Raw genomic sequence first — 27221 nt, forward strand, 5'->3', positions numbered from 1 at the left:
TCAAGAGGTAGTCACCTGAAATGGTCTTCCCACAGTCTTGAAGGAGTTCCCCGAGAGATGCTTAGCACTTGTTGGCCCTTTTGCCTTCAGTCTGCGGTCCAGCTCACCCCTAAACCATCTCGATTGGGTTCAGGTCCGGTGACTGTGGAGGCCAGGTCATCTGGCGCAGCACCCCATCACTCTCCTTCTTGGTCAAATAGCCCTTGATGCCTTCAGTGTGACTCTACAATTTTCATAGTCATGTATATAAAGAAAACTCTTTGAATGAGAAGGTGTGTCCAAACTTTTGGTCTGTACTGTATATATATATATATATAGAGAGAGAGAGAGAGTGAGAGTGAGAGTGAGAGAGAGAATAAGAAAATTCTCTTAAAATGAATTTGACAGCTCTATAAATTGTGGATTTTATGCATTTGAAGCAATCACTGCAGCTTGCCAACCAACAATTAAATGGATTGCGTACAGTGATTTTGAATAATTACTCTCTTGCTGTCCTGATCTGTGTCACATACTGCCTTGTTGATTAATGTTATTTTCATTGATTATATGGAACCAAGACCTTGACGGTTAACAGGAGCAAAATATCACATATTGTGTTTGCTGAGATCTTTCCAGTCTGTTTAATTAAAACTGATATTGCAGTGCATAGCAAAGCTAAATCAAAAACAATTAAATATTGCCTTAAAGAATGTGAAATTAAACACGGTCAAAAAAATAAAATAAATAAAATTCACTGAGTTGGAAAAAGGACCACCCCCTTGTGTCAGTATTTCCTCAAACCACCTTTTGCTTTAATTACAGCCTTTAGTCTGTTGGGATATGTCTCTATTAACTTTGCACATCTAGACATTGCAATATTTGCTCACTCTTCTCTGCAGAACTGTTCAAGTTCGGTTAGATTTGATGGTGACCGTTTGTGGACTACAGTTTTCAAGTCTGCGCTCTGACTAGGCAATGCAAGGACATTCAACTTTTTTTTACCAACGATTGTGTGGTCAGTTTTGCTGTGTGCTTTGAGGCATTGTCATGTTGGAAGGTAAACCTTCATCCTATTGATAACTTTCTGGCAGAGGGCAGCAGATTCTCCTCAAGAATTTGATGGTCTTTTTCAATGACCACTCAGTCATAAATTCCTGCAACTGCTTCAGAGTTAATGTAGGCCTCTTGATCGCCTCTCTGACCAGTTTCCTCCTGGTTCTTTCATCCAGTTTGGAGTGACGTTCTGATCCAGGAATGGTCTGTGTTGTACCAAATACCTCCCACTTCTTTAAATAGACTTCACTGTGCTTTTAACATTTCTGTATCCATCTCCTGACTTGTGCCTGACCACAACATTATCTTTTGACAGTGCCTTGCCACCCCAAGGACTAAAATGTTCTAAGAAAGCTCTTTTCATGCTGAGCTGATCAAACTGACCACAGCTGAAAGTCAAATGGCTTTAAGTGCCATTGAGAAGGTGAGTAGCTACACCTGATTAAGTTTACAAGTCATTTTTAGGAGAGGGGTGATCCTTTTTCCAGCTCTTTTTTTTGTTACATCTTTGATCTGGATGCTATAAGTTACACTGGGTAAATACAGCTGGATAAAACAAAAACTGTGTCCGTCTTTATTTCAGGCTGCAAAGCAACAAAATGTGATTATTTTAAGAAGGGGTGATGCTTTTCTATACTCACTGTATAAATAACTTAAGTGTCTCGTTCATTTCAGTGGTGTGCTATTTTAAAGCAATTTGATGTCATTCCACTCAGAGAAAGCAGATGCTGACTTCTCAGTTTGAACAGATGGTAATTCTGTCTAATAGTGCATTAATGTAATAGTGATGTGCATTGTGTATACAGACAGTCATAAAACGGAGGTAAGGCTCAAATAAATTGCAATCATCAACATTAAATCCTGGCAGAGAAGTGGGTGAAAACAAGGCTTGAGGGAGACATAGTCTTGAGTGGTCCAGACAACAGGTTGTGTTGTGTTAGTCAGCGTGCTGTTTGTTCAGACATACAGGAGGTGTGTAAGGGCATCAAAGGTACAATATATTGTAAGATATTTGCAGTAAAATATCCAAAAACTACTAGACTAGTGTTATATATTTTGTCCAGCTGATTACTAAAAATATCTCTAATGTTTTCAACTACTTGTAAATCATGAAAATTCCCATTCTAAACAGTGACATGGGGCAGTGCAGTCACCTATCAATGACCCTTTGTTAGTTACCCTTTGTTACCGCCTTTAGTGATGTAGAAACCACATGACAACCGTGTCTTGGACAAATGCGGAAGTAGTGTCTAGCGTCCAGCAAACCACTAGCTTGCTTCAAGCTGTTCCTTATTTACTTCTTCTTGCACGTTTTATGGTGTATTGTGTTACTTATTTATGGAACATAATTTCCGTTTACCGTCTGCCACTGGTTCTGTTGACAAGGACAGCTCCCGTAAACGTAAGCGTACGGGCCATCCAAACGACCCAAGAAAAGTTTGGGACAAGAGGAGAGAAAGAGCGAGGATCAATATCGGTGTTGCATTTTCTAGATGGAGAGAGCTTCGCGACAAACTTCAACTAGAAAGAGATGCAGATCTCGCTTGTGTTTTACTCGACAGGTGAATTGTTTTGATGCGTATCTTTACAAAAAAACGTATGCTATTATAACGGTCAACAAGATTAGTATTATGGGGCATACACGCCAAACGCGGGGCATCGCGTCTCTAGACCCACGCGAGGAAGCGTCTGATCCATAGTCTGATTTCATCTTTGCAATGACTTTGTATGTAATCTACTCACGCAAATCGTTGAACTCTTGTTTGCCCAATTATTGTGTTAGAAGACAACAAATCCCATCATTCCACGCTCCTTCTTAGCATCATCAAACCACGCCATTGTTATTGTTTTGGTAGTGCGCCCTTTAGTGGCAGGTCCTGCAACCTGTACCTTTAAGAGCAGCTTGTGTGGAAGCAGAATTGTAATGAATTACAAATTTATCTTACGTGGTCGTAAAATGAGCTTTCATATGAAAAACTAAAAAAAAGCAGCACAATTGTATTAAAACACACACATACAATGAAACGGAAGCACAATTCCATTCAAACATCAACAAAATCTAAGCAAATATTTATATCCTTAAGTATAACAACTGATACCCTATGCTGACGAAAACCCTTCAGTAATAACCCTATAAATGGAAGCAAAGCGTTAAAACTCTCCAACCATGTAGAAGAGCCAATGACATCGGCAGCTCCATCGGCTGCAGCATACTGAGCTGACCATATGTTACAGTGGCGCTGCAAGCCTGACTGATTCATGCCCATCACATTCCACTGTATCAATTAAAGGCCCTAAAGGCCCTAAAGACTGCATGATTTGTGCCTCTGTTATTAAACCCTGCTAATTCATCCTACTTACATATTCCTTATAAATCTCCGGGAGTGTGCAGTGATTCATGGCAATTGGGGAGAGCGCTACGGCACATTTTTTTCCTTGTAATTAACAGTAAATTGTTTTTACTGCCGCACAATGAATTTCTCAGCTTGGGCCACAAATGAAGTAGTACGAAACGGAGTGAAGAATCCTGACTGAGGGGTTGGTTTAACTCATTAAGTCGTCACGTGAGCTGATGTATAGGCAAAATAAAGGCAAAGGGAAAAAACTGAAGTGGGAAATGAGGCTGGGCATTGTAAGGATGTATATTGCCTTCCTGTACAATTAAGAAAAGGACAAATCTGCAAAGGCTAAGCTGAGAATACATATACAGGGTAAGACGAACACAAGGGTTTTTAACTGCCTAATACAAAATTTTGCATAACGCAGTGGTTCCCAACCTTTTTCAACTCACAGCCCACACAACCAAACACATATGTTTGCACGGCCCACTGCAAAAAAAATGAACTGACCCCACTATTGTTGGGTTAATAACTTAGTACTCAGAAGCTAGATTGTTAACTGTATTTATTGAATGAACTACGGCTGTGCGATATGGACAAAAAAAAAATACTATTTTGAAACACACAGTTATGCTTTACAGTCATAAATGCATTCAGGATGCATTTAAAACATATTTCCAAAAGAAAACCCAATTAGATCCTTATCAAAAAGTTGTAACGTCTCTAGAACAGACATAAGTCAAAATAATTACTATAGTAAAGGTGTTACAAAACTTCTAGACTTATGGCAAACAAACATAAATAAATAAATCCAGTGTCCAGGGACTTTTTTTCTTTTTTGCCATGCATTGTTCATAGAGCTCATTAATTGTAGTGGTGCCTCGGGTGTTGAAATAGATTTGTTATACAATATAAAGGTTCACTCCATCTGCAGTGCGTATACAGTATGTGTATGCGGTCAGCAGCGAGAGCGCATTATTGTAACGTGAAAGCACATTAAAATAATGCGCGAGAGCAGATCTCTCTGTTTGCACGCAGATTTCCTTTGCTCTGTCACAAAACCAGACGTGTTTGCTCAGAGTGCATCACTTAAAACGTGCCTCCTTTCACTTAAACTGCATCCTGTGCACTCACAACTCTCTCTATGCTCCTGGGCTAAATATTAATTTTCGCACGTTTTTATTTCTAGCCTTTTACCGCGTGCATTGTGAACGCTCTGATCCATTAACATGGGCTCGGAAAAAAGGCGCATCACAGACATTGTTTGAACCTGGAATTAGGCACATGCCCAGTCAGTTCTGTTCTCGCGCTTGGCTCGCTGCATTCTGATTGGATCGGATAGCATACTGCTGGAGGTCAGGCCCGCGGAAAATCTTGATACAAAGTGATTTAGAAATCGTGCACGCTCACGTAAAACCGTGATTTTATGACAATTTCGATTAATCACACAGCCCTAGAATGAACTGTCAATGAACAGAAAATAACTCGGGAAAACCAGAACAGCAAAACGGGAAAACCAGATCCTGGCAGAGCTCGGCAGCGGGTAGACAGTCAGCAGAGCAAGCAGTCAGGAGGGAACATGTTGACAGCCATTTATGCATGTTTGAATTTGTTGTTCTGTAGCATATGCAGCAAAAATATCTAACATAAATTGGTGGTTTATTCTTAAACCAATCAGAGAGCTCAAATAGTGAAAGCATATTTACAGTTGAATATTTATTTTTTGTTAATTATATATATGAATTTATGTTATGACTTAGACATTTTTACATATATTAACAATATTATTATTTCTTTTAAAAGTAATTGGCGGCCGACCTGCAATACAATCGCGACCCACTAGGGGGCTGTGGCCCACAGGTTGAAAACCACTGGCCTAACGTTTAATCTATGTGTTATGCTGCAGGATGCTTGTAAATGCACACTATTTATGCATTTACAAAATTGTCAATTCAGTTTATATCACCAATAATTGCTAAACATATGAAGTTGACTGTAATACTGATAAGCGTTTGATCTTAAAGGGTTAGTTCATCCAAAAATGAAAATTATGTCATTAATGTCTCACCTTTGTGTCGTTCCAAACCTGTAAGACCTCCGTTCATCTTCGGAACACTGTTTAAGATATTTTAGATTTAGTCCGAGAGCTTTCTATCCCTCCACTGAAAGTGTATGTACGGTATACTGTCAATGTCCAGAAAGGTAATAAAAACATCTTCAAAGTAGTCCATGTGACATCAAAGGGTCAGTTAGAATTTGTTGAAGCATCGAAAATACATTTTTCAGCATTGTCTTCTCTTTCGGGTCTGTTGTGATTGTGACTGCTGTGACAGTTGACGTACGACACTGCTGACTTATAATTTTAATTTTTGGATGAACTAACCCTTTAAGAACTGCTTTTTAAACAATGTATTTTGTACATTTTTGTTACTGTGTAAAATCTGGATCCTCAAAACAAAGCAAAAAATTGAATTATATTTTATATATGGGTAAAAAATAAAATCTATAGACACTATATAAAAGGTGGCGGCAAGAGTGAGAAAAAAGAGAGTCAGAAAGAGAAAAAGACAGACAGAGAGAAATATGAAAAGTCTGATAAAAATAAAATGGTGTTCTTGATGAAACACTTGCAGAAATTGGGCAAGGAATGAACCTTCCTTCCTCTGACTGGATGGCTGTTCAAAATTCATCAATATTAAAGTAAGAAAATAATAGCGATAACCTGAGAGTGAATCTAAAATAGCTTTAGTTTGTATTCCTTAAAGATAAAATACTTCCTCTCTCAATTGAGAGCAGGGCAGACCATATGTGCTCCAGTTCACCGATGGGTTTACATACACAATTAAAGGTGGTCTGTCCCGGCCTTCACTGAGGGAGACCTATTCAACAAACTGACTATGAGCAATGACAGACACTTTCCGGTAAAGGCACTTCATTAATATTAACATAAGAATTAAAACCTATTCAGATTTTTCTCCTTTCAACGACAACATATATCAGAGGGCTCAACGCATAATTGGATGTTGAGTGCTCACACACGCATACTGTGTGTACTCCATTATAAAACGTGAATTTTTTAAAGTAGAACAGTTGAGATTAGTTCATATAGTTTGGTTTGGATCTTGTATCAGGGAGGACGTAGCATTGCTGAAAGATAATTTTAAATCAAACAGTCAACATCTGAACATAAATAAGAAAGAAGCAAATCCGCTGCAAACATTCAGAACAGAGACCTGTGATAAAAACAAAGGCTACTTGTATGGTACACGAGATGAAGATTATAGGAATGGTACTGACCGGAAGGCAGAGTCCGGCCTGATGCAGGTGGACTGCTCACACAGCCCTGTCTGTTGCACACAGTTACAGTAAAACTGTACTCCTCGTAGGCCTTCAGTCCTCCTACTGTGTAACTCTGCTCCTGTGCTGATCCACTGTACAGCACCTTAAACATACAAACACGCATACAACACTGAGAATAGTTTCAAATATATAGAAATAGATATAGATAAACACAGCACTAACACTTGCAAGCACAAAATTACACACTGTAAAAATGACCTGAAACAGTATTTAGGCACTTAAACTAAGACCCAATGTCTATTTGTTAACATTTCAACCATGGTGCTCACTGAAATACTTCAGAGAGTTCACGTAATGTCCTTTTACTGTTTTACACCATAAATTATTATAATTCATACTGTAGTTTCACTTCCAAAAAACTATACATTTGATTATATTTTACATATAATGTGATGACTTACATAAAATGTGATGTTAAATCAATTTACAATTTTACATGTTCTGACTTTAGCATTTTCATAGCATTTTTCCATTAAAATGTATTTGTTTTTAGTTTAGCTATCTATTTAAAATAAAAGGACATACTTTTGAGTGGTGATGTACATGCATTGGTGAATATACTGTTTGCACCTTTTCACTGAAATTTAATCATCAGAATAAACTATAACACACCGTTTGAAACATCAGTTTGCTAAATAAATTGGTTTTCCCAATTGTCCATAGTAAAGAGAGGAAGAATCTAGAAAAGCATGTTTGATTATTTCCTCATATTGCTCAGCTGTATAATAAGGCAGAATAACCCAATGTAGCATTTAGAAAAGATTTTTTGAAAACAGCGGAATATTACTTAGTACATGCAAGAATTCAGCAACTGATCATACCAATGGGAGTTCTTACAACCGCTAAGTAGACATGTAGACATGCACTGCACAGAACACACTTTCAGAGCTTTCAATACCTTCCTGACCTGACATATTTATTAAAAACGTTCATATCTGCAGGTTACTGATTGAAAACATCACCAATGCTAACATACACTTATCAAACTAATTAAAATCGATGATAATGAAATCCAATTAAAAAGAGGATTGTTCTGTAATGTAAAAAAAATATCCTTGAAACATTTGCCACAAAGACAGGAAAGGCGATCCTGATATGGAAAACAGAGCTTTAAATACAAACTAACTTGTGGGAGATGGCACTACTTTAACCTTTAAAGGTTTGCTACCCGAACGAAGAAAAAAACAAAACAAAGATTCACATGAGTAATAGAGGAGACCTTTTTGGACAGTTCAGACCACGCCACATGCATACTGGGACACAAGGCACAAGTTATGGAAATATAAATCTGGAAAAAAATGAAGGTTACTGGGGACAAAAAATACCCCTTTTTCATTTCAGTGGAAACATATTAATGAAAAAGTTGAAAAACTGGAGCAATAGGAAGTGTTCTGTGTGGTGCATGAAGCAAAGAACAAGACAATATAGCCACAGATGCTTCAAAGCTGTGCGCCAACACAGAATTGATTCTGGCAGTGGCCCTTTTCTATCAAGAAAAAAAGTTGAATGTGCTGAAATGGATACCTGTGTTACTATAGGTGGAGCATATGTGTTGGACATTTGTTCTTGGTAAAGGTTGACTCTGTACTCAGTCACTTCGCCCCTGACGTCTTTGTCCTGTGGCATCTCCCAGCTCACTCTGAGTGAGGACGAGGACACAGGAGACACGTGAGGAGGGGGCATGTACTCGGGCACTGTGGAGCAGCACAAATAATTCATCAAAACAACAAATCCTTTTCAGAATTTCAGAGTTTTTGTCTTGTTATCCAGCAAATGAATGCATTTGAGATAAAAATTTAATTTATGTTGAGAATATTGCAATTAGGTTCCTTAATTTAGTTTTTAGTTGTTTTTTTAAACCTAACAAGAACTAATAAACAAATAAATAATAATAGTTTATATATATATATATATATATATATATATATATATCCTATATATTACCCTAACCAGCAACTATATAAAATGGAAAAAAAAATTACAAACAAACAAATAAACACTGGAAAAATACTGATAAAATATAATTTAATTGTTTTTCATTTAGGACAAAAGCAAAATGTATACATTTTCATTTCTTTATTTCTAAACTGACAAACTGATTCTGCTCTACACAGCTCTACACTGACTTTTTTCAAACAGCTGTTGGGTTGTCCTCTTAACACAACCTTTGACAGGTGAAATCCGCAAGCTCAAGTGCATCTCATCAAACAAAAACATGGCGAGAAATAAAAACAGTAAAGTACATCTCCCTCCAAGTGTCAAAACATAGAGAGGAAGTTGACAGAAACACTAAATGGAACATCAGCTGTCTTCTCTTTAAATGAAATAGAAAGCCTGGATAAGCTCCTTCCTGTGAAGCACTTCTGGTGAAAATTTATCCCACATAAACAATCCCTCACATGTTTATGCTAATTCCCAGTTTCCGTTTTTCAGGAACTGTCATTCTACGCTGTAACACTAGCCACCGATTCTTTGTCTGCTTAATAAGCATCTCCTCAAAATCAATTCTCCAGGGCTCCCATCTAAATAAAGACAGAAGATACAGCATTTTCTCTGTGGAATGGAGCTGCATTTGGGGCCTATGAAATGCAATACTTGTTTATTTCAAATTGTTTTGAGTGTTGTTCTAGATAATTTGTTTCATAAATGAAAAGATCCAACCAAACCAAAGTGATTTTTAAAATGTAATACAAAGTTTTATAGAAATTTATCGTTACGATCAGCATAGCTTGAAAAAGAAAGAAGGAAAAAAACCTTTAAATGGTTTTCTTTGATAATACTAAGTTAGTTCAACTGACCTCCTTCTGCAGTTCGCCCCGTGGCCCACTCTGACAGGGTACTGCCGGCCATGTTAACTGTGAGCACTCTGAAGCGGTAGGTGGAAAAGGATTCTAGATTGGACACAACCGTACTGTTCTCAGGTGGGTTTAGAGCATTCTCATTGGCCGAGCTCAACGACCGCCGCGGGTTCTGCCATCCACTACTGAGGAAAACCCTTTGCTCTGGACCGTAACTGGTGGCATTTCTCTGTGACTCATTCTGCAGCTGCATAAAAAGCTCATACCTGATAATTATGCCTGGAGAGAGAAAGAAAGAGATGCATGAGACATACATATGCCAATACCTTCTTCCGCAATTCCTTATTAAGCCTCATACAGAAGCAGATTGAGATGTAAGACTGGCCATTGACAATACACAATTACAGCTGCTGCATGAAATTATTTAGAAAAGAGAGGCAGACAGAGAGAATCAGATAGACACAATTAAACGGAGAGGAAATTCATTGAGAGAATCCTCTAAGGGCACTTTATAATGGTCCATGTTAATGAGCTAATTTGGCATAAAGTATGATAACTGGCATTAAAAGTCATTGATATACAGAGGGCTACTTTGCGACGCTTTCAATGGCGCGAGGCACTATACATAATTGTATGCAGCAATCAACTGTTTTAAATGTGAAATGTTTCTTTGCGGTGCGCAGCTCCATCAGTTTATATTGCGAAATGAAGCGTGAACTGAGCCTTAATCAAGCCTCTTGGTTGTAGATTAAGGTTCGGAAGGAATTAATTTTCATCCCGGCTGAGATCAAAATGGCATCTCTATAATAGTATTTCTCATTATTGTAATGATGCTGCTGGAGACAGCTAAAAAGGAAGCTACAGCAGAGTGGAAAAGCATTTCAGCTCTGCCGTATGCATTTAAGAATCACTGTTAAATAAAATTATGTCTGACAATATTAGTACTCCCTCCAAATAAAAAATGCGAGTGAAATTTGGGGACTGATCAGAATATTTAAATAAAAAAGACAATGTTACTTTCAACAAGTTAACATCCTTGTACAGTATCAGTGCGGAGTTAGGAAGTCACAAGCAGATTATTTTAATTTATTTAAGTTCTTTCAGCATATTAGGTCTGGTGGAAGACAAAAACTGATACAAAATGGAAAAAAATTACCATAAAAATATGTATAAATCCGGGGTAGCTATCACAACAAGAACATATACCCTATGAATATTTTAAACGGTTTGGATATTCTGGTGGTTTTCAACCATGAGATCAGGGCCCACTGGGGGCCTCATCAAACAAGAGAGTCGCAGGATGACTTAAAATTATTTAATTAAAATGTAAAAAAATAAATAAAAATAAAATTATGTGTAAATTGAATATTGATCTCTTTTTTATTTTCTCCTCCAAGAATATTGTGTTATTAAAGTACAAACTGTTCTTAAAACTTCTGGAATCAAAAATAAATGTTATCAGTTAATTTAACATATTGACTATTTCCAGTTTCAAAAAAGTTTGAAAACAAGCAGTTTTGTCGTAATTACAGCAGCACATACCAAAATATTTAGAATATTATCATAGCTTACATGAGTGGCCCAAAGATATTGTGTTAGATTTCATTATCTTTTTTCAAAGTGTCCCTATAAAAAATCATCTAAAATAGCAAAAAATGCTATCAATTTATTTTTATTTTTTTTATATGTTAAATTAAAAAATGTGTCAATACCATTAGGTAACACTGGCGGTTCCCAGTCCACTTGGAGTTGAGAGGCCCCTAAGGTTGTGATTGCGGGTGCAGGCTGCTGCTGAGGAGGTATTTGAGCGGTAAGTATGATCAGATTCTCGCTGCGAGCGCAGCCTCCGTTAGTGCAAGCCTGCAGACTGAAGTTGTATCCAGTGAAAGGTTGCAGCTCCTCAGCGGTAGCCTCTGTTTGAAGTCCTGTGTAGTGGATCCTCTCTTCTCCGGTCAGATCCTGTATCGAGCTCAAGGTATAGCTCTCCACTGGACCAGTGGTGTTCAAAGGCTCTGTCCAGTTAAAGGAGGCACTGGTGGGCTTGGCTCGACCCACAAGGGATAATTGGAGTTCCTCTTGCTCAGGTACACCAGACAGGGTGCGTAAGCTGACCGTGGCACTGCTGGTGTTAGCACGGATATTGCTAGTGATGAGCTGGTAAGAATATGCCGTGTAAGGAGACAAATCAGCATCTGTGTAATGCATAGTTCCTGTATAAGAAAGAGAACAACAAAGTTATCAAACAAATTGTGCTGCTAATGACAATATGTTAATTGTCAATTAATTAACAATAATGTTCAAAATTTGGAGGTCTGTAAGATTAAAAAAAGATTTTATTCTCACTAAAGTTGCATTTATTTGAAGAAAAAAAAATACAGTAAAAACATTAATATTGTGTAAAAATATTACAATTAAAAAAAAAAAAATTCTATTTAATGTTTTAAAAATGCAATTCATTCTCACTGTAATATGCTGAGTTGATGCTCATGAAACATTTTTTTTATTATCAATGTTGAAAAAAGCTGATGCTTAATATTTTGTGGAAACTACTTTTTTCAGGATCCTTTGATGAATACTTCAAACAAACAATTTTTTGTAACATAATTATTTTAAATGTCTGTACTCTCACTTTTGAATTTAATGCATTCTTGCTGAATATTAATTTTATATAAATTTTAAGGTATTCATTTTAATTTAAACCCCAACCATTGTATGTGTAGTGTATGTTCACAAAATAATAACAATAATAAAATAAAAACTTTTAATGCTCATGTGCCACGTTCTTAGAAATGCACTCTTTGCAGGGGCGTCATGCACTCATTATTTTTGAGGGGGCACGAGTTGGGGGGGGGGGTGGTCATCATGTGACGCCTACATTAGCACTTATGTTTTATTAATTAATTTTTATTTTATTTATTTATCATGAAACATCTTGATTCTCACCTTTATAGATTATGTTGATCTATGATTGTCAAAGTAACCAAATAATGTAATCTATTAACTATGCATAAAAACCTGTCTGTTTACTTAATTAACAGATATGAGTGTCATGCCATAACATATAGAACTATTTAATACGACTTTATATTTTATATTTTATGTGTTTAATTTAGTTTATATTTAATGTGAATTTAACTTTTACAGTTAATGTAAATAAAAACATTTAAATTAGGCTACTAATCATAACACTTTCATTGTACAGAAAGATAGCAAAGAACATTTACATTATCAAAGAACATTTTGACAGTCTAGTTAGAGCACTCCCAAAAACTCCCATTAAAATCACTGAAGCTGTTTACACTATGAAATTAATATCTTACAGATTCCTATACACATCTGCACTTTGTTGCAGCATCGTGTGTGACTGGTTATAATGCACAGTGCTGTAAAAACGCGTCGGTATCTGGCTCATCGCCAGCCAGTGAACGCAGATCAGAATTGAGCAGAAGATAATATGACTTGCTGAACGTTCTCACGCTAGTGTGGTTATTTTAAATATAGAAAATATTGATCGCTATTTTTTATCTTTGGGAAGTTTCATTCACAAATCCACTTGGCTCACAAATCTGAGGGGGCATGTGCAAATATCATTAATAATTAATAAAAATCATTCCGTTTTTTGGGAATTGCACCGCATGACATTTTTCAGCTTGGACTAATCTTTCCTTCTCATAAAAAAAGTCAAATTTACACAGTAATATGGGTCTGCGTGACTCATTTCCATGATATAATTTCTTCTATCACTATTATTATGTCGCATTGTTTAGGACATCATAGTTTCATTTAATTCCAGAACCCAATCATATTTTATATACTCAGACAAAGATATTATGGATGCACCATAAACACTAACCAAATGGGTGCTGGCTGTGGCTGATGTGGATGATCTCTGAGTTTCGAAGCAGTGTGTACATCAGTTCATTACTGTTGGGGGAGTCAGGGGCTCTCCAGGTCAAATCTATAGCCGTGGAGTTCAGAACCTGGCCAAGAGGAGGAGGCTGCTGTTGGGGATCTGAACAGGAGTGGGAGAGTGTAAGCCGATACATATTGATGATAAATCTGCATTGCGAAACAGAATTAAAGAGGTGGAAGACACAAGGTTAAAGATTCAAAGCTGCAAGCTAACGAGGAAACTGTAATATGAATAAACTAGAGCAACAATCATTTGTTACATGTAAAACATGCTAACTTAATAAAAACACTGAACTGGAGGGGCACATTAGGGCTTTTGAGAGTCTCTGTGGGGTTAAGTGCTGTATGTTCTAAACGCATACAAACCCATAAACAGGTCACCTTACAGTAAACAAGCTAAATGTTTATAACTGAACCCAGTAATGGAATGAGATCATGAGATATATATATATATCTATATTAAATTGAAATGCTCAGCTAAAACATAATGATGCAACATGATTAAATTTGAGTGTCAGCTCCTGGGCAAGTATTTTGAATAAAGGATGTAATAAATTCCACGGTCCAGCGTAAATACCACAGCAATTGAGTGACGGCGGTGAGTTCTGACCTTAGGTATGCCTCTCTTGCATTAAACTTACAAAGCAATTTGACTATATTGGGAAAATCTGCATTTAAATTAAAGTTACTACAATAAAGTGATGTGATGTGATGTGATCTACAAGAGGCGTTTTCCTGTTTTCGAGCCAAATAAAGCATTCAAATAAAGCTCCTCAAAATTATATGATTTGACTTTTCTTTTCTATGTTAAAATATTTCCTAATGAAACTGAAGGCTGTGATACATCAAAGTGCTTGTCTTTTTATAAGCTGATAGTCTTCCATTTATCCCAAATTTTGATATCATGGAATAATGACATGGGATCATGGATAAATACATTTTCATTATACTTAAATTTCGTTATTTAGCAGATGCTTTTATCCAAAGCAATTATAAATTCAATTCAATTAAATCTAGATCTCTTTCACCAAGCATTTGAATAATGTATCTTAAATTGTGAGTATAGTTGTATCTGATCAAATGTGCATTCTTATTCTTTAGCTTGGGTTAAACTAATTAATTTACTTTGTTTGGAACAGCAGCTATGCTAATGATGTCTCTATTTGTTTCTATGTTTTGCCACGGGTAACTAGGATTTACACAAGCTCCAGTCTGGATCCAGAACACCTGAGAAGATATGATGCTGACCCTCAGAGGACCCTGAATCAACAACAGAACTAACAAATATTGCTACAAGTGTGACTGCATCATATAATAATTATTAATTATTAATAATATTAATAATGTTCATCATCTGGCTGACTACGACTTGTATAAATTTTTCTACAAATCCTGTCATACGTGCACAAACCGACAGTAACCACTTATAAGCTATTACTAAATATTGTAGAAACATACTTTTCTGTTAAGTTGCTTTGTAACGATTTGTATTGTAAAAAGCGCTATACAAATAAACTTGAATTGAATTGAATTAAAAATTATAAATGAGGACAACAGAAGCAATCAAAACCAACAAAAGGGCAATAATATGTAAATATATATATATATATATATATATATATATATATATATATATATATATATGCTATTTAATATTAAAAAGTATCAATAAAGAATAGTTTAGTGTTATTTAAATGTATCATTATGCTTAGCGCAGTGTTATGCTGTTAGCTTTGCAACATGCTAAAGTAAAGCAATTGAAATGAGTTGTAAATCATATATTTACACACATATATATATATATATACACACACACACATATATACATATATATATATATATATACATATATATACACATATATATATATACATATATATATATATATATACATATACACACACACACACACTCACTCACTCACACAAACATATATATTTTTTATATATTGCTTATCATTTCATTTTTTGCTTATTGTTAACTAATACTACAACTACTAAGTACAAAAAAAAAATTAAGAATAAAAAAAAATTACAATAGTTAAAAAATAAAAATAATACTTAAACTCAAAACTTAAATGAAATATAAAATGTTGTAATAAAAGTAAAAGCTAATTAAAATATATAAAATAATGCTGCTATTCATACATATATATTGATTCAGACCTTTACTGCAGCCCAGGTAGTTGTTTGGATCCATGTGACTCGCTCCCTCCACACAGATGTCACATTTATCTCCAGTCACATACAGCTTGCACAAACACTGCCCCGTCTCTGGGTGGCATGTGCCATTGAATCCCCCGACAGGATCACATCCACAAGGCTCACACCTAGACACATGCAGATCACAAGAGACACAAATACCATTTTCATAAGATAAAAACAGTATCACTTCTTGTGACATTGTCCACGTCTGTAGAGGACATGAAAGTAGGTAATTAACCAAAAGTAACAAGTCCAGTTTTCTTTTTATAAAAAGCTGTGAACCTTTCTGACTGGCTAAGATGCGAGGAGTGGCAAATAGTGAATGTGTACGTGTTAGTGCGTGTGTTACTGTGAAGGATGGTGGGGCTCTTTGACTAAATGGAGGCATTTACAGATAAACCTTTCAGTAACACATTTGGGAGGGGTGTAAGGGATGGAGGAGGAAAAGGCCCTGAGGGGCCAGCAGTGGGTGATGTGGGGGCCGAGCACCTGACACCCTCGAAAGCAGCTGATAAAAGCCATAGACTCTTAATGAGCTGAAAATTTGTTCTGTCAACTAGAGGGGCGTTTTGGGCTAAGCCATCCATTTCCCAATGTGGTTCGACCTTGACTCCTCAGAAGGACACAGAACTTTTTTTCTCTTCGTCATGCAAAAATGAAGCCAACTGTGTTATCAAATTCTGTGATCAGTAACAATATTGCTAAGTTCCACATGTTTACATTCTCCATATTTGAAATATTCCTATAGCTTCCAGCTATCAAAGTAAATGACTCCAGATTGCGCCTCAATGTTTGTCTAGAACAGGTGTTGCAAATAGAGTTGGAAAGTTTGCCGACAATGAAATAAAAAAGTGACTAGCAACAGAAAAAAATGACCTATACTTCTGTAAAATAAAACTTGCTTTCTCCACCCAATGTTAAATGATTAGCCAAGCACCACTTTCCATGTAGCCTATGCCTGTCATTTGCTATGATGGCTAATCTTCCCTAACCATATTGTGGGTTTTTAACTATTAGGTGGTATGCAGTGAATGACCCAATATAAGAAAACAAAATAAGATGCATCGTCTTATTGATTCCGGGGCAGACAAATGAGTTTATAATATTTAGATAAAGAAATCTTTATTGTGTAGGATCTCCTGATGCAGTTCAAGCTTCCCCTCTAATTAGTTTAAATAGTTCATTTTTCATCCTTACTGGGTGAACGAGTGCAGCTGAATGGTTTGTGTATGCAGTGATCTGTCATGAATCATATGGATTAACAATTTGTGATGTCCAGTAGCACTGTTGTTGATGCATTGAAAACACACGCTCATGCTATTTGCATCTCAGCAGCCAACAATTAATGTTCTCCCTGCCTACTATGTATCTCAATATCATTTTTTTTGAGGGGGGAAATGCTTAAAAGGTAAACAATGGTTGATATGGGAAACGTTGACGACATCCCCCAATGTTTATTTTATTCACCCAGCGTGGCTGGAGTAGTTAAATATTTCCTGCATGCCTTCAGGAAGGTCATTCAATGAGACTTCAAACCAAGACTTAAATATAAAAATCATCAAAAGAAAATCTGCCGTGTGTAGGAAAGGGGGGAAAGAAGAAAAGAAAAATAATTATCCCATCCACTGACTCCTGAGAATGCCAAGTTTTCCATCCCCAACTTAGGCCATATGTTCAAGCTGGGGAGCTGCTTTGGAGTATATCATTAAGACAGCTAACATATGATGTATTTACAACCTAATTGATGTATCCACAAATCAACTATGCAGAGAGTATTAAAATGCAGCCTTGTTTAGAGGCGGGAGACTTTAATGGCTAATTTGACCTTTGCTGGCTCTGTTTGAACCCGTGGGCCAGTAAGCAGCTAACTGGCTCAAATCACTATGAAAAGTGATGAGCATGATTTTTTAATTGGGCTTTATTCACTAGTGTTCAGTCTCGGTGATGGGAGGGAGGTCTGGAGTAATTTTCGACTGTGATTTACACTGTTCTTTTTTACTTGATGATATATCTTGCTGAATGGTAATAAATAAAAAAGTCTTTCTTGAACATGTGAGAGATAAAGGTGTTAGACTATAGCACTGACCTGCCAACACTTGGATTAAAGCCAAAGAAGAGATCCTGGCACTGATCGCATCTGCGACCGGTCAGTGATGGGTGAGCACACACACACTGCCCTGAGTTGGCAGCACACACCTGCCCCACTGCTCCAAACGAGTGACATTCACACACTTCACACTCGCTGAGCCCCGCCTCAGACAGGAAGAAACCTGCAATGACACATGATGCGAGGAAACACAAACAGACTCATTATGCATTTTATTGTTAGCTTCCTCTTTTGCTATTACCACAATAAATAAATAAATAAAGTAAAATAAAATAAATCAATCCCTTAAGAAAAATAAGTATTTTAGCATACCTTTAAAAAGGATTATTATGGAAATAACATACTTTAAAATAATATATTTAAATGTGAACTGAATGTAGTGTTTACGGATACTTAATTTCATGCTATTAGCAATTAAGAGAAAATGTATTTTAGTTTAAATATATATTACATGCAATTAGTTGAACTTAAAAGTGCTTTTTTGACCAACCTAAATAAGACTTAAGTACTGTACATCTTTGTATGTAATTTCAAAATTACTTTGTCTTTAAATATACATGTCACAATCTGTGCTGGGAGGAGCACGGAACAAGAAGCAAGGAGATGAGGAGTACATAACAGTCTTTAATCCTTGGAAAAATGGGAATTACACAATATCCAACAAGTAGAACCAACAAAGGAGGACTGAACAAACTGGAACTTAAATACAAGGGATAATTACTAAACACAGGTGTCAGGAATAATAATCAAACTAAACGAGAACAGGAACATAACCGAATAAGGAAAAACAGAAACAGGTAAAGACGACACAGAACAGTCCATAATCCTGACATATCGCCAGTGGCGGACTGGGACAGTAAATCAGGCCGGGAATTTGACTTCACCCCAGGCCACCTCTGTTGCTGCAGTCACCACCACCCAATTCATGTGTCCACCAGACTGCTAAACTCTTTGGCTCTTTCAGTTGTTTGAATTGGGTTTTAATAAAAAAAAAAAAAATCAAAATCCTTAGACTGTGGACGGGCAAAATAATCGAATGAAGTATCAAGAAGAATCAAGGCATTCACTGTCTCTATCATCTTTCCCTTAATCCCCCTCTCTCTCACTCTGCACATTGAGTTTCTCTGCAATATAAAAATAAGGACTTTCAATAATCTATATTAATTATGCAGCCATCAATTGTATGTCCCAATGACCACAGTCCTACTACTGATGACCTTATAAATCATAAAAGCACATATTTTTCTAAGAGTATAGCCAGCATGTTTAGTTTTGCTTATAGCTTAAACTTTACCTGAAGGTTCCTGCTCTGACTCAAAAGCTGAACTGTCCACCCCCTCTTGTTCAACAGCAGGAGCACTAGCAGCACTAGTGCTACTGTTGCTTCCTTCGTCACCTTCAAAATAAATAAACATTGTACACTAGGCTACATATTGTAGGCTAGAAATGGAAAATCAATTTCTAGTCAATATATGCTATGTGAACTGTTTCATCCTGTCAAAAAGAGTTACTTAAGATGTGACGGAGCATGTGATTTGTTAAATGTAATGAACGAATGCGTTCTTCTTTTTGTTTGTGAACGAGTTGAATGAACTGATACATCTCGTTCGTGAATGAAATTAAAGTATACAGGGTCAGTGAGCCAAGCATGTTAATCTCGATCAGCAATCAGCAGATACAAAGCGCAGTTATTGGTGCAAATAAGCTTGTTTTCATATTTGGAATACAGAACATAACTCCACGTTTAATCCCTGATAAAAACCTCGTGCTTTGTTAATCTGACAAATTTATTTTGACTATTTACTTAATGCGATCATGCACACACTAATAAAGCCAAATCAGTTTTTTGTCACAAGTAAATACATTCGTTGACTTAAGACATAACACATAAGACACTCTTTTTCGCCAACTGCTGGCGTATTTGTGTAATATGAAGAAATGGTCACTGAACGAATCAGTGAATGAATCATTTTGGTGAACGAACTGAAAATCAACAAATCTCTTGAAAGAATCAAAATTTCCACCAGTAAATTCCATGAAACATAAATGGATTTTAAAAAATGTTGTTTTTAGTGACCCGCCCCAACCCACCCAGCAATAAAGTGCCAATTTCTTAACCCGCCCCAACCCGACCCGCGGGGCCAGCGGGTTATGAGACGACCTGCGCATCACTATCAAGTAGGTATTCTTTTTGGGTGAAATGTTCCTTTAAAAGTGTCCTTGTCTACTTTCCGTCTATATCTTCTTAACAATAAAGTACAAGTTGAATCTCAAGGGCTCCGTCAGGCTTCTGCACGCATAAATCAGACAGGGGGCGCTGAGTTTGAGATGTTTCAATCACAGTCTGCTTCCCCTCCGGTGAAATACGACAGAGTGGCTGCGTGAGGGGAGCCGGGGGAGGGCCTGCAGAAACACAGTCATCAGTCCCCCACCCTCCTCCACATAGATCTACCCCTGCTCCCTGTGCTTTCAATTTACTCCTGCCAGCCCCACTCTCTGTACAGATGCTTTATGTGCCGGTATGGGTGGCTGAGGCTTTGGTGAGCAGCAGGTATGCCTGCATTATTTCATCATGTGTGGGGGGCACAAGCTGTGTTACTGTGTGAGCCAAGCGCCCTTATATCATATGCATAGGCTCATTGGTGGACGTTGGGCAGCATTTATTAAATGACACTAGGATACAGATGACCTCAAGCTAATACACATATACTAATATGCACAAAATTTTAAATGTAAATCATGTGGTAGCAGGTCTAGACTTAACTTAACTGGGTTTAAGAGTTGTGTTCAACTTTTTTGATGGACAATACAGTATTAGGATAGGATCAACTATCAAAATTACAAATGGGGACATGTCTTTACAGTACTCTATAGGAGTAGCAGCTTGGCTTGGCTTGGAATGCAAAAGTGCAAGTTGGTTTAACATTTAACAGTGAGGGTTAATCTTCATTATGAAGACAAAGGGACCAAATTGGGAAGTCGTGGCCTAATGGTTAGAGAGTCGGACTCCCAATCGAAAGGTTGTGAGTTCGAGTCCCGGGCCGGCAGGAATTGTGGGTGGGGGGAGTGCATGTACAGTTCTCTCTCCACCTTCAATGCCACGACTTAGGTGCCCTTGAGCAAGGCATCGAACCCCCAACTGCTCCCCGGGCGCCGCAGCATAAATGGCTGCCCACTGCTCCGGGTGTGTGCTCACAATGTGTGTGTGTGTTCACTGCTCTGTGTGTGTGCATTTCGGATGGGTTAAATGCAGAGCACAAATTCTGAGTATGGGTCACCATACTTGGCTGAATGTCACTTCACACTCACACTTCACACAAATGGTACAGCTCTGACTCTTGAGCCCCTGGCAGTGCACTTCTAGCACTTACTATGCTGCAAAGAATAAGGCAAGTGCAAACAGTTCCACCCCTGAAGTACACTTGAGTCATGAGGCCAGTGCTGGCCCAACAGCCACTGAGGGGGTTGATTGAGGGTACATGAAGAATGGCCTGTAGCTATGCTAGTTAAACAACTTCGGCCAAAGTGACTGCCAAACACACTCAATTCCCAGGCACGATCTAAAAAAAAAATAATAACAAAATAATGCAGCAGCTTGCAGAGCCAAGAACAAAATGCAAGGGAGTCATTAGTTAAGAAAAGGAAGAGAGCGTTTGTAATTCAAAGATGTTTACGCAGATACTTCAAATGCGATGTGCAATGGATAAGAATCATAGTAAACAACTAAAGTAATGACTTCACTGGCATTGCCAACACAGTATAATGAGTTTGCAATTACAACATCTACCTTGTAAATACATACATCACATAGTTTTACACCAGACTGAAAGGACCAACCTGGTTTACAGGTTCCACAGTCTTGGCTGTAGCGTGTGGGCAGGCAGACACATTGACCGCTAACAGGGTTGCACACGGTTGCAGGCATGGTGCCCATGTGATCACAATGACATGGTTGACATCCATGCGTGGTGTTGGCAGAACTCAGGTTGTAAGTGTGAGATGAGCATCGATTACAACGTAGTCCCTCCACGTTGTTTTTGCACATGCATTGGCCTGTTGTCTTGTCACACACATCTGAGCCATTCACCGTGCCTCTGAGCTCACACTGGCAAGGCACACAGCCCAACGAGTTGCTGCTGTCCAGAGTGTGGTAACCATCCCGGCAAATGTCACACCGTTGGCCCTCTGTTTTAGGTTTGCACCTACACTGTCCAGTTACTGCATCACAGGAGGTACCAGGAACGGATCCGTTTAGACTGCAGTCGCAGGGCAGGCAGACTCCACTACCATTCAGACTGTAGAAGTGAGGGATGCAGGTGTCACAGAGGAGGCCTCGTACGCCATCTTTGCACTCACACTGGCCGGTGAAAGGATTGCAGAACTGGTGTAGAGAACCCCGTGGGTCACAACCACAAGGAATGCAGCCATCAGGATCTGTGCGATTGAGGAATTTGAAGCCGTAGTTACAACGGTCACAGGTTAGACCTAAGTATAAAAAGAGGAGACCACTATCAGTGCTATTCCAAACCAGGACCCCAGGAGGTACTTAAGCAGGTTTCAGGAGCTTGTTTCAGGAGAATTAGCTTTGTTAAATTTATTGAACAAAAATGTTTTTTTAAATCTTTACATTTTAAAAAGAGCTGTGGCCATTGCCAATGATTTTCCATTTCCTTTTTATACTTCAGTGTTTTTTTTTTATGGTTATGGTATGGTAATTATTACCAGGATTCCATTTCATTAAACCCTGCATTGTACGTAACCATTTATTGCTAAAATAATTTATGTAATTGCAAATTTTAAATAAAGATATTTACTCAATTTCACAATAACAATTCAAAAGCCTACATTTACCTTTCCATTACCTTCCATTTCTGAAAGAAAACGTGGTGTAAAAATGTGAAAGCCATTTTACGTGGATAACCCTATATATATATATATATATATATATATATATATATATATTTTTTTTTTTTTTTTTTTTTTTTTTCCGGATTGTAGCATTTCATTTATCTTTGTTCAACTAAAGCTACTGAAATTTGTCTTACCACCCACAACCAACTGAAATGATTTGGTCTTGGCCTTTACATCATAACCCACATTTCATAACACACTGTAGTACATAGTAAACAACATTTTTTTTTTTTTTAAATCTGTGAAATATTACACAAGGAATAAAAAACTAAATTGGTAATGTCATCATTAAGTGAGCTCCTTTCCCAATGATGAACGACTTACCTCGGGCATAGCACTTAAATAAATTAAAATACCTAAGAAAGGCAATGGGAGGGAAAAAAGTAAAAAATAACCTAGGCTAAAAAAGAATTACAGCTCATTTGGAGACCCTAAAAAGTGGTCTACATGGAATCAAATCATATCAAGTTTTTTCAAATGTGTGTGGTGCTTATTTGAATATGCCATACATATTCCTGACAGGTAATCTATTCTAATGTTGCTGAGCAGAGCCTACAGGGCAAACCGTTTACAGCCATAAGTACTGAGAACTCCACACTCCTTAACTGCTGTGTACTCTGCAACAGAGCTCCACATTAATGAATTTAGATATGAATATATTGCTCCCTACCCACAGTTAAACCTCATTACAACATTATGTTAAATGCACAATGTGACACAGATGAATACCCCAATAATATTACGCCAAAGGTGTCGCAATTTGTCATTGTGTGCATTGCCGGTGGATGTTGGAAAATCTGTGTAACTCTTTAAACGCAATGGCAACTGTGTGCCATCCAACTGTGAATATAAGAAGAAAATAATTATTAAATCTAACAAAAAAGTGCAGGTAAAAATAAGCAAGTATATATTTAAGCTTAAGATATTATTTTTGATCAACTGAATAACTGTGTAATTGGTTTTAACTGGTATGATATATATATATATATTTTTTTTTTTTTTACATATTTGACTGCCCATTGGTGCACCCAAGGAGTGGGATGTGTACAAGTGCAGCCCACATTTTATCAGTAATGCTTTTCTGCATAATATTCCCATACATTAACATTTCAAATCACATTGAGTACTATGGAAGCTTGATAAATCTTGTCCTTATGAAGCTGTGACTGGCCTCAAACAAATGGGAGGTAATAAATTGCCTTAATCTCAAATCAAATTTCTGAAAAATACCTGTGGGAACTACAAATAAAGAAGCAACTCTTGTAAGAAGTGTGAAAAATAAGGAAGACAGCAGCAGTTTATTATAATCAACTTAGCATTGAATTACAAAATTAAAATGAGGTGGTCCTTGATATCCTAGCTTTGCAATGCACATGATCTTCTAAGTAACATCATTTTGCATTTCATAAGAAAACTGTTCAAAGGTACAAAGAAAAATGGAACAGATTTATCGCAAAGGACCTAGAATGCCTGGAAAAGCTGGAAGAAAAATTATTTTGGCTTCTACTCACAATACATTTGCGGGGGGAAAAAGGGCTTTGCCAAAAAAATAAATAAAAATTAGATTTAATCATTTAATTTAAATACACAACACAGCAGGGTGGTCACTGTATGCTTCATATGTTTTAATTTCAGAAATTAAAAAGTGCAAACAAGAAGAAAATGTATTATTTTGAATCATTTCTAATATAAAACGGCATTTAACCTTTGATATATATTTAATAATTTAAAACTTACTGCAAGACAACATAGAATTTTTTTTGAGTTGATATATATATATATATATATATATATATATATTTAAATTATTAAATATATCAAAGGTTAAATGCTGTTTAACCTTTGATATATTTAATAATTTAAAACTTACTGCAAGACAACATAGAATGTTTTTGAGTTGATATATATTTATTTATTTATTTATTTTTTAATTTTTGTTTTAAATTTTTTTAGTTGATATATATATATATATATATATATATATATATATATATATATATATATATATATATATATATATATATATATATATATATATATATATATATATATATATATATATATATATATATATATATATATATATATATATATATATATTTATATATTTATGTTGGTAAAAAATTAAGACCATGACTTTATTTATTAGTTTATCTACATAGAGACAGTACAAAATACATGATTGCAGCCATATTCATTTATTTATGTATTTATTTTTTACTCTGTACAGCGTATCAACTTTGTGGGAATTAACAGGGAGAGACAGAGAGAAAATTTGAGAGACAGAAAAAGAAGTTTGAGAGAGAGAAAGAGAAGAATGGGAGAAGAGAGCGAAAGAGCGATGGAGGGCGCAATGCTGCTTGATACGTACCGATTACGTTTGCCTTACACTGGCATTGACCTGAGTCCTGGTGACAGGTAATATCTGGCTGCACGGTCCCGGCGGTATTGCAGTTACAGGCACGGCAGCCATCAGCCAGCGCCGACTGCAGCTTGTAGAATCCGTGTTGGCACTGATTGCACTGTATGCCAGACACATGTCGTTTGCACTTACACTGCCCCCCGATCTGCAGAGGAAGGAGAGCGTCACGTGACTGTGCTCCAATTAGTCAAATTGAGGAGGCCAGTGTGAGTGTGTGTAAGTCATGGATGGGCAGCTCTGCTCTGTCTCTTCCCCACACCCCGATGATCCCCACTGGGCTGCTGGGAAGCTTTTCATCTCCATTACAGAGAATGGAGTGGCTTGGGATGAGGGGGAAGAGGTCACAACACCTGAGCTCAAAAGCTGTCATTGTGCAGTGTGGTCTCTTTTTTTGGGATGGACTGGAAGTACCAGCTGTTGTTTGGATGAAAAGAGGAAATATTTGATACTACTAACATGAAAAGCTACCGTGATCCTTGTGGTAAAGTTCAAAATGTCAGAACTTCGGGAAAAGAGACTACATATCCCAAATCACTCAAAGCTTAAAGGGAGAGTTAAACCAAAAATGTATATTTTGTCATCATTTACTCACCCTCAAGTTATTCCAAACTTTTTGCAAGTTTTTTTTTCGCTCCCCATTGACTTCCATGGTATATTTCCGTACTGTGGAAGTTAATGACAAACAGCAACTGTCTGGTCACCAACATTCTTCCAAAATATCTTATTCAATTGAAGAAAGTAACTCAGGTTTGGAAAATTTTGAGGGAGAGTAAATGATGACAAAACCAACCAATATAATATAATTAATATAATATAATATAATATAATATAATATAATATAATATAATATAATATAATATAATATAATATAATATAATATAATATAATATAATATAATATAATATATTACACATCTCTGTGGAATACTTGATTCTGATTGGTAAGTCGCGACATTCAGAGGTATGTTATCCCTGGATAACAACCGGTAAAAGCTAATAACACAGGCTCATCCGGGTAACAGCAGTCAGCTCTGTACTCTTGCTTGAACTCTTTTTTCTTGGTGGAAGCTTTACGTTTGTTTAGCTAATAAAATATAAAACTTGATTCAAAATGGTGTACAATTTAATTATGGGATCCTAGTATTGCAGACTCGCTCTTGTTTCATTCAAATGCAGCTGCTCTATTTTGCTATGATTGTTCTGTACGCTGTAATGGATTATGAGAGAACTAAGAAACTGGTAAAGTTTTATAACATTTTTGTCTTTAAACTTTTATTGCCATAATTATTTTTGTGGTGAAATGTTGTGTAATAAGTGGTTCGACTGCATCGTTTCCTTTAAATGTCTGTCAATTTAATGTCAGGGATAACGTACATCCAGCCAATATAATATAATATAATATAATATAATATAATATAATATAATATAATATAATATAATATAATATAATATAATATAATATAATATAATATAATATAATATAATATAATATAATATAATATAATATAATATAATATAATATAATATAATATAATATAATATAATATAATATAGCAGTCGTAGTAGTAAAAAATTAAATTAAAATATGACAAACATTCAGTGTAGTCTCACTAAATGTCACCAGAGTTCATAAATAATGTTTACTGGAATAAACTAAAGCTTTTTGCATTACTTATTGGAAGAGAAAAAAATCTGCATCAGAAAAATACTATCAAATATTGAATCATTTATCAATAATGTTAATAGGATAAAACATAAGACATAAGATACAAAAATTCCAACCATGAACCAAGAAGGCTCAATCTCTACCCAGCACCAAACAGAAACAACCCAACCAACAGTGTGAAGTCATTACCATATGTGAGAAAATAATCATTATGATAATTTAAATAGGGTAACTATCCAACATGGGGCTGACCCAACCATTGATTCTGAATTTGTCATTCACTATATCTATGGACATGGATCTGTTCCTCCAGAATGGCTTTCATGTAGCTAAGATAAAGGAAAAGGTGGGGGAGAATTCTCCAGAGAGAGTCTCTCATGACGACACTTTTACATACTCCCTACCGATCAAACCACTGATAAATGCAGTTGTGAATACTAAAGTCCTCAGCCAATACATCAATGCAACCCT

General features: G+C 36.5%; 1 protein-coding gene across 1 annotated transcript in view; it reads right to left on the reverse strand.

Moving 5' to 3' along the window:
- The window catches only part of LOC132111610 (usherin-like), a 234161-nt gene that overhangs the window by 172613 nt on the left and 34327 nt on the right, over window positions 1-27221 (reverse strand). The window contains exons 12-20 of the mRNA XM_059519061.1: window positions 25035-25230; window positions 21590-22237; window positions 17732-17915; window positions 15607-15770; window positions 13383-13541; window positions 11242-11739; window positions 9530-9808; window positions 8256-8425; window positions 6669-6813 (exon numbers count right to left, since the gene is read on the reverse strand). Of these exons, the coding sequence (XP_059375044.1) occupies window positions 6669-6813; window positions 8256-8425; window positions 9530-9808; window positions 11242-11739; window positions 13383-13541; window positions 15607-15770; window positions 17732-17915; window positions 21590-22237; window positions 25035-25230 (2443 nt within the window). The remainder of the gene's footprint in view (window positions 1-6668; window positions 6814-8255; window positions 8426-9529; window positions 9809-11241; window positions 11740-13382; window positions 13542-15606; window positions 15771-17731; window positions 17916-21589; window positions 22238-25034; window positions 25231-27221) is intronic.

This window comes from Carassius carassius, chromosome 31 (assembly GCF_963082965.1).
Source record: "Carassius carassius chromosome 31, fCarCar2.1, whole genome shotgun sequence".
Taxonomy (NCBI): Eukaryota; Metazoa; Chordata; class Actinopteri; order Cypriniformes; family Cyprinidae; genus Carassius; species Carassius carassius.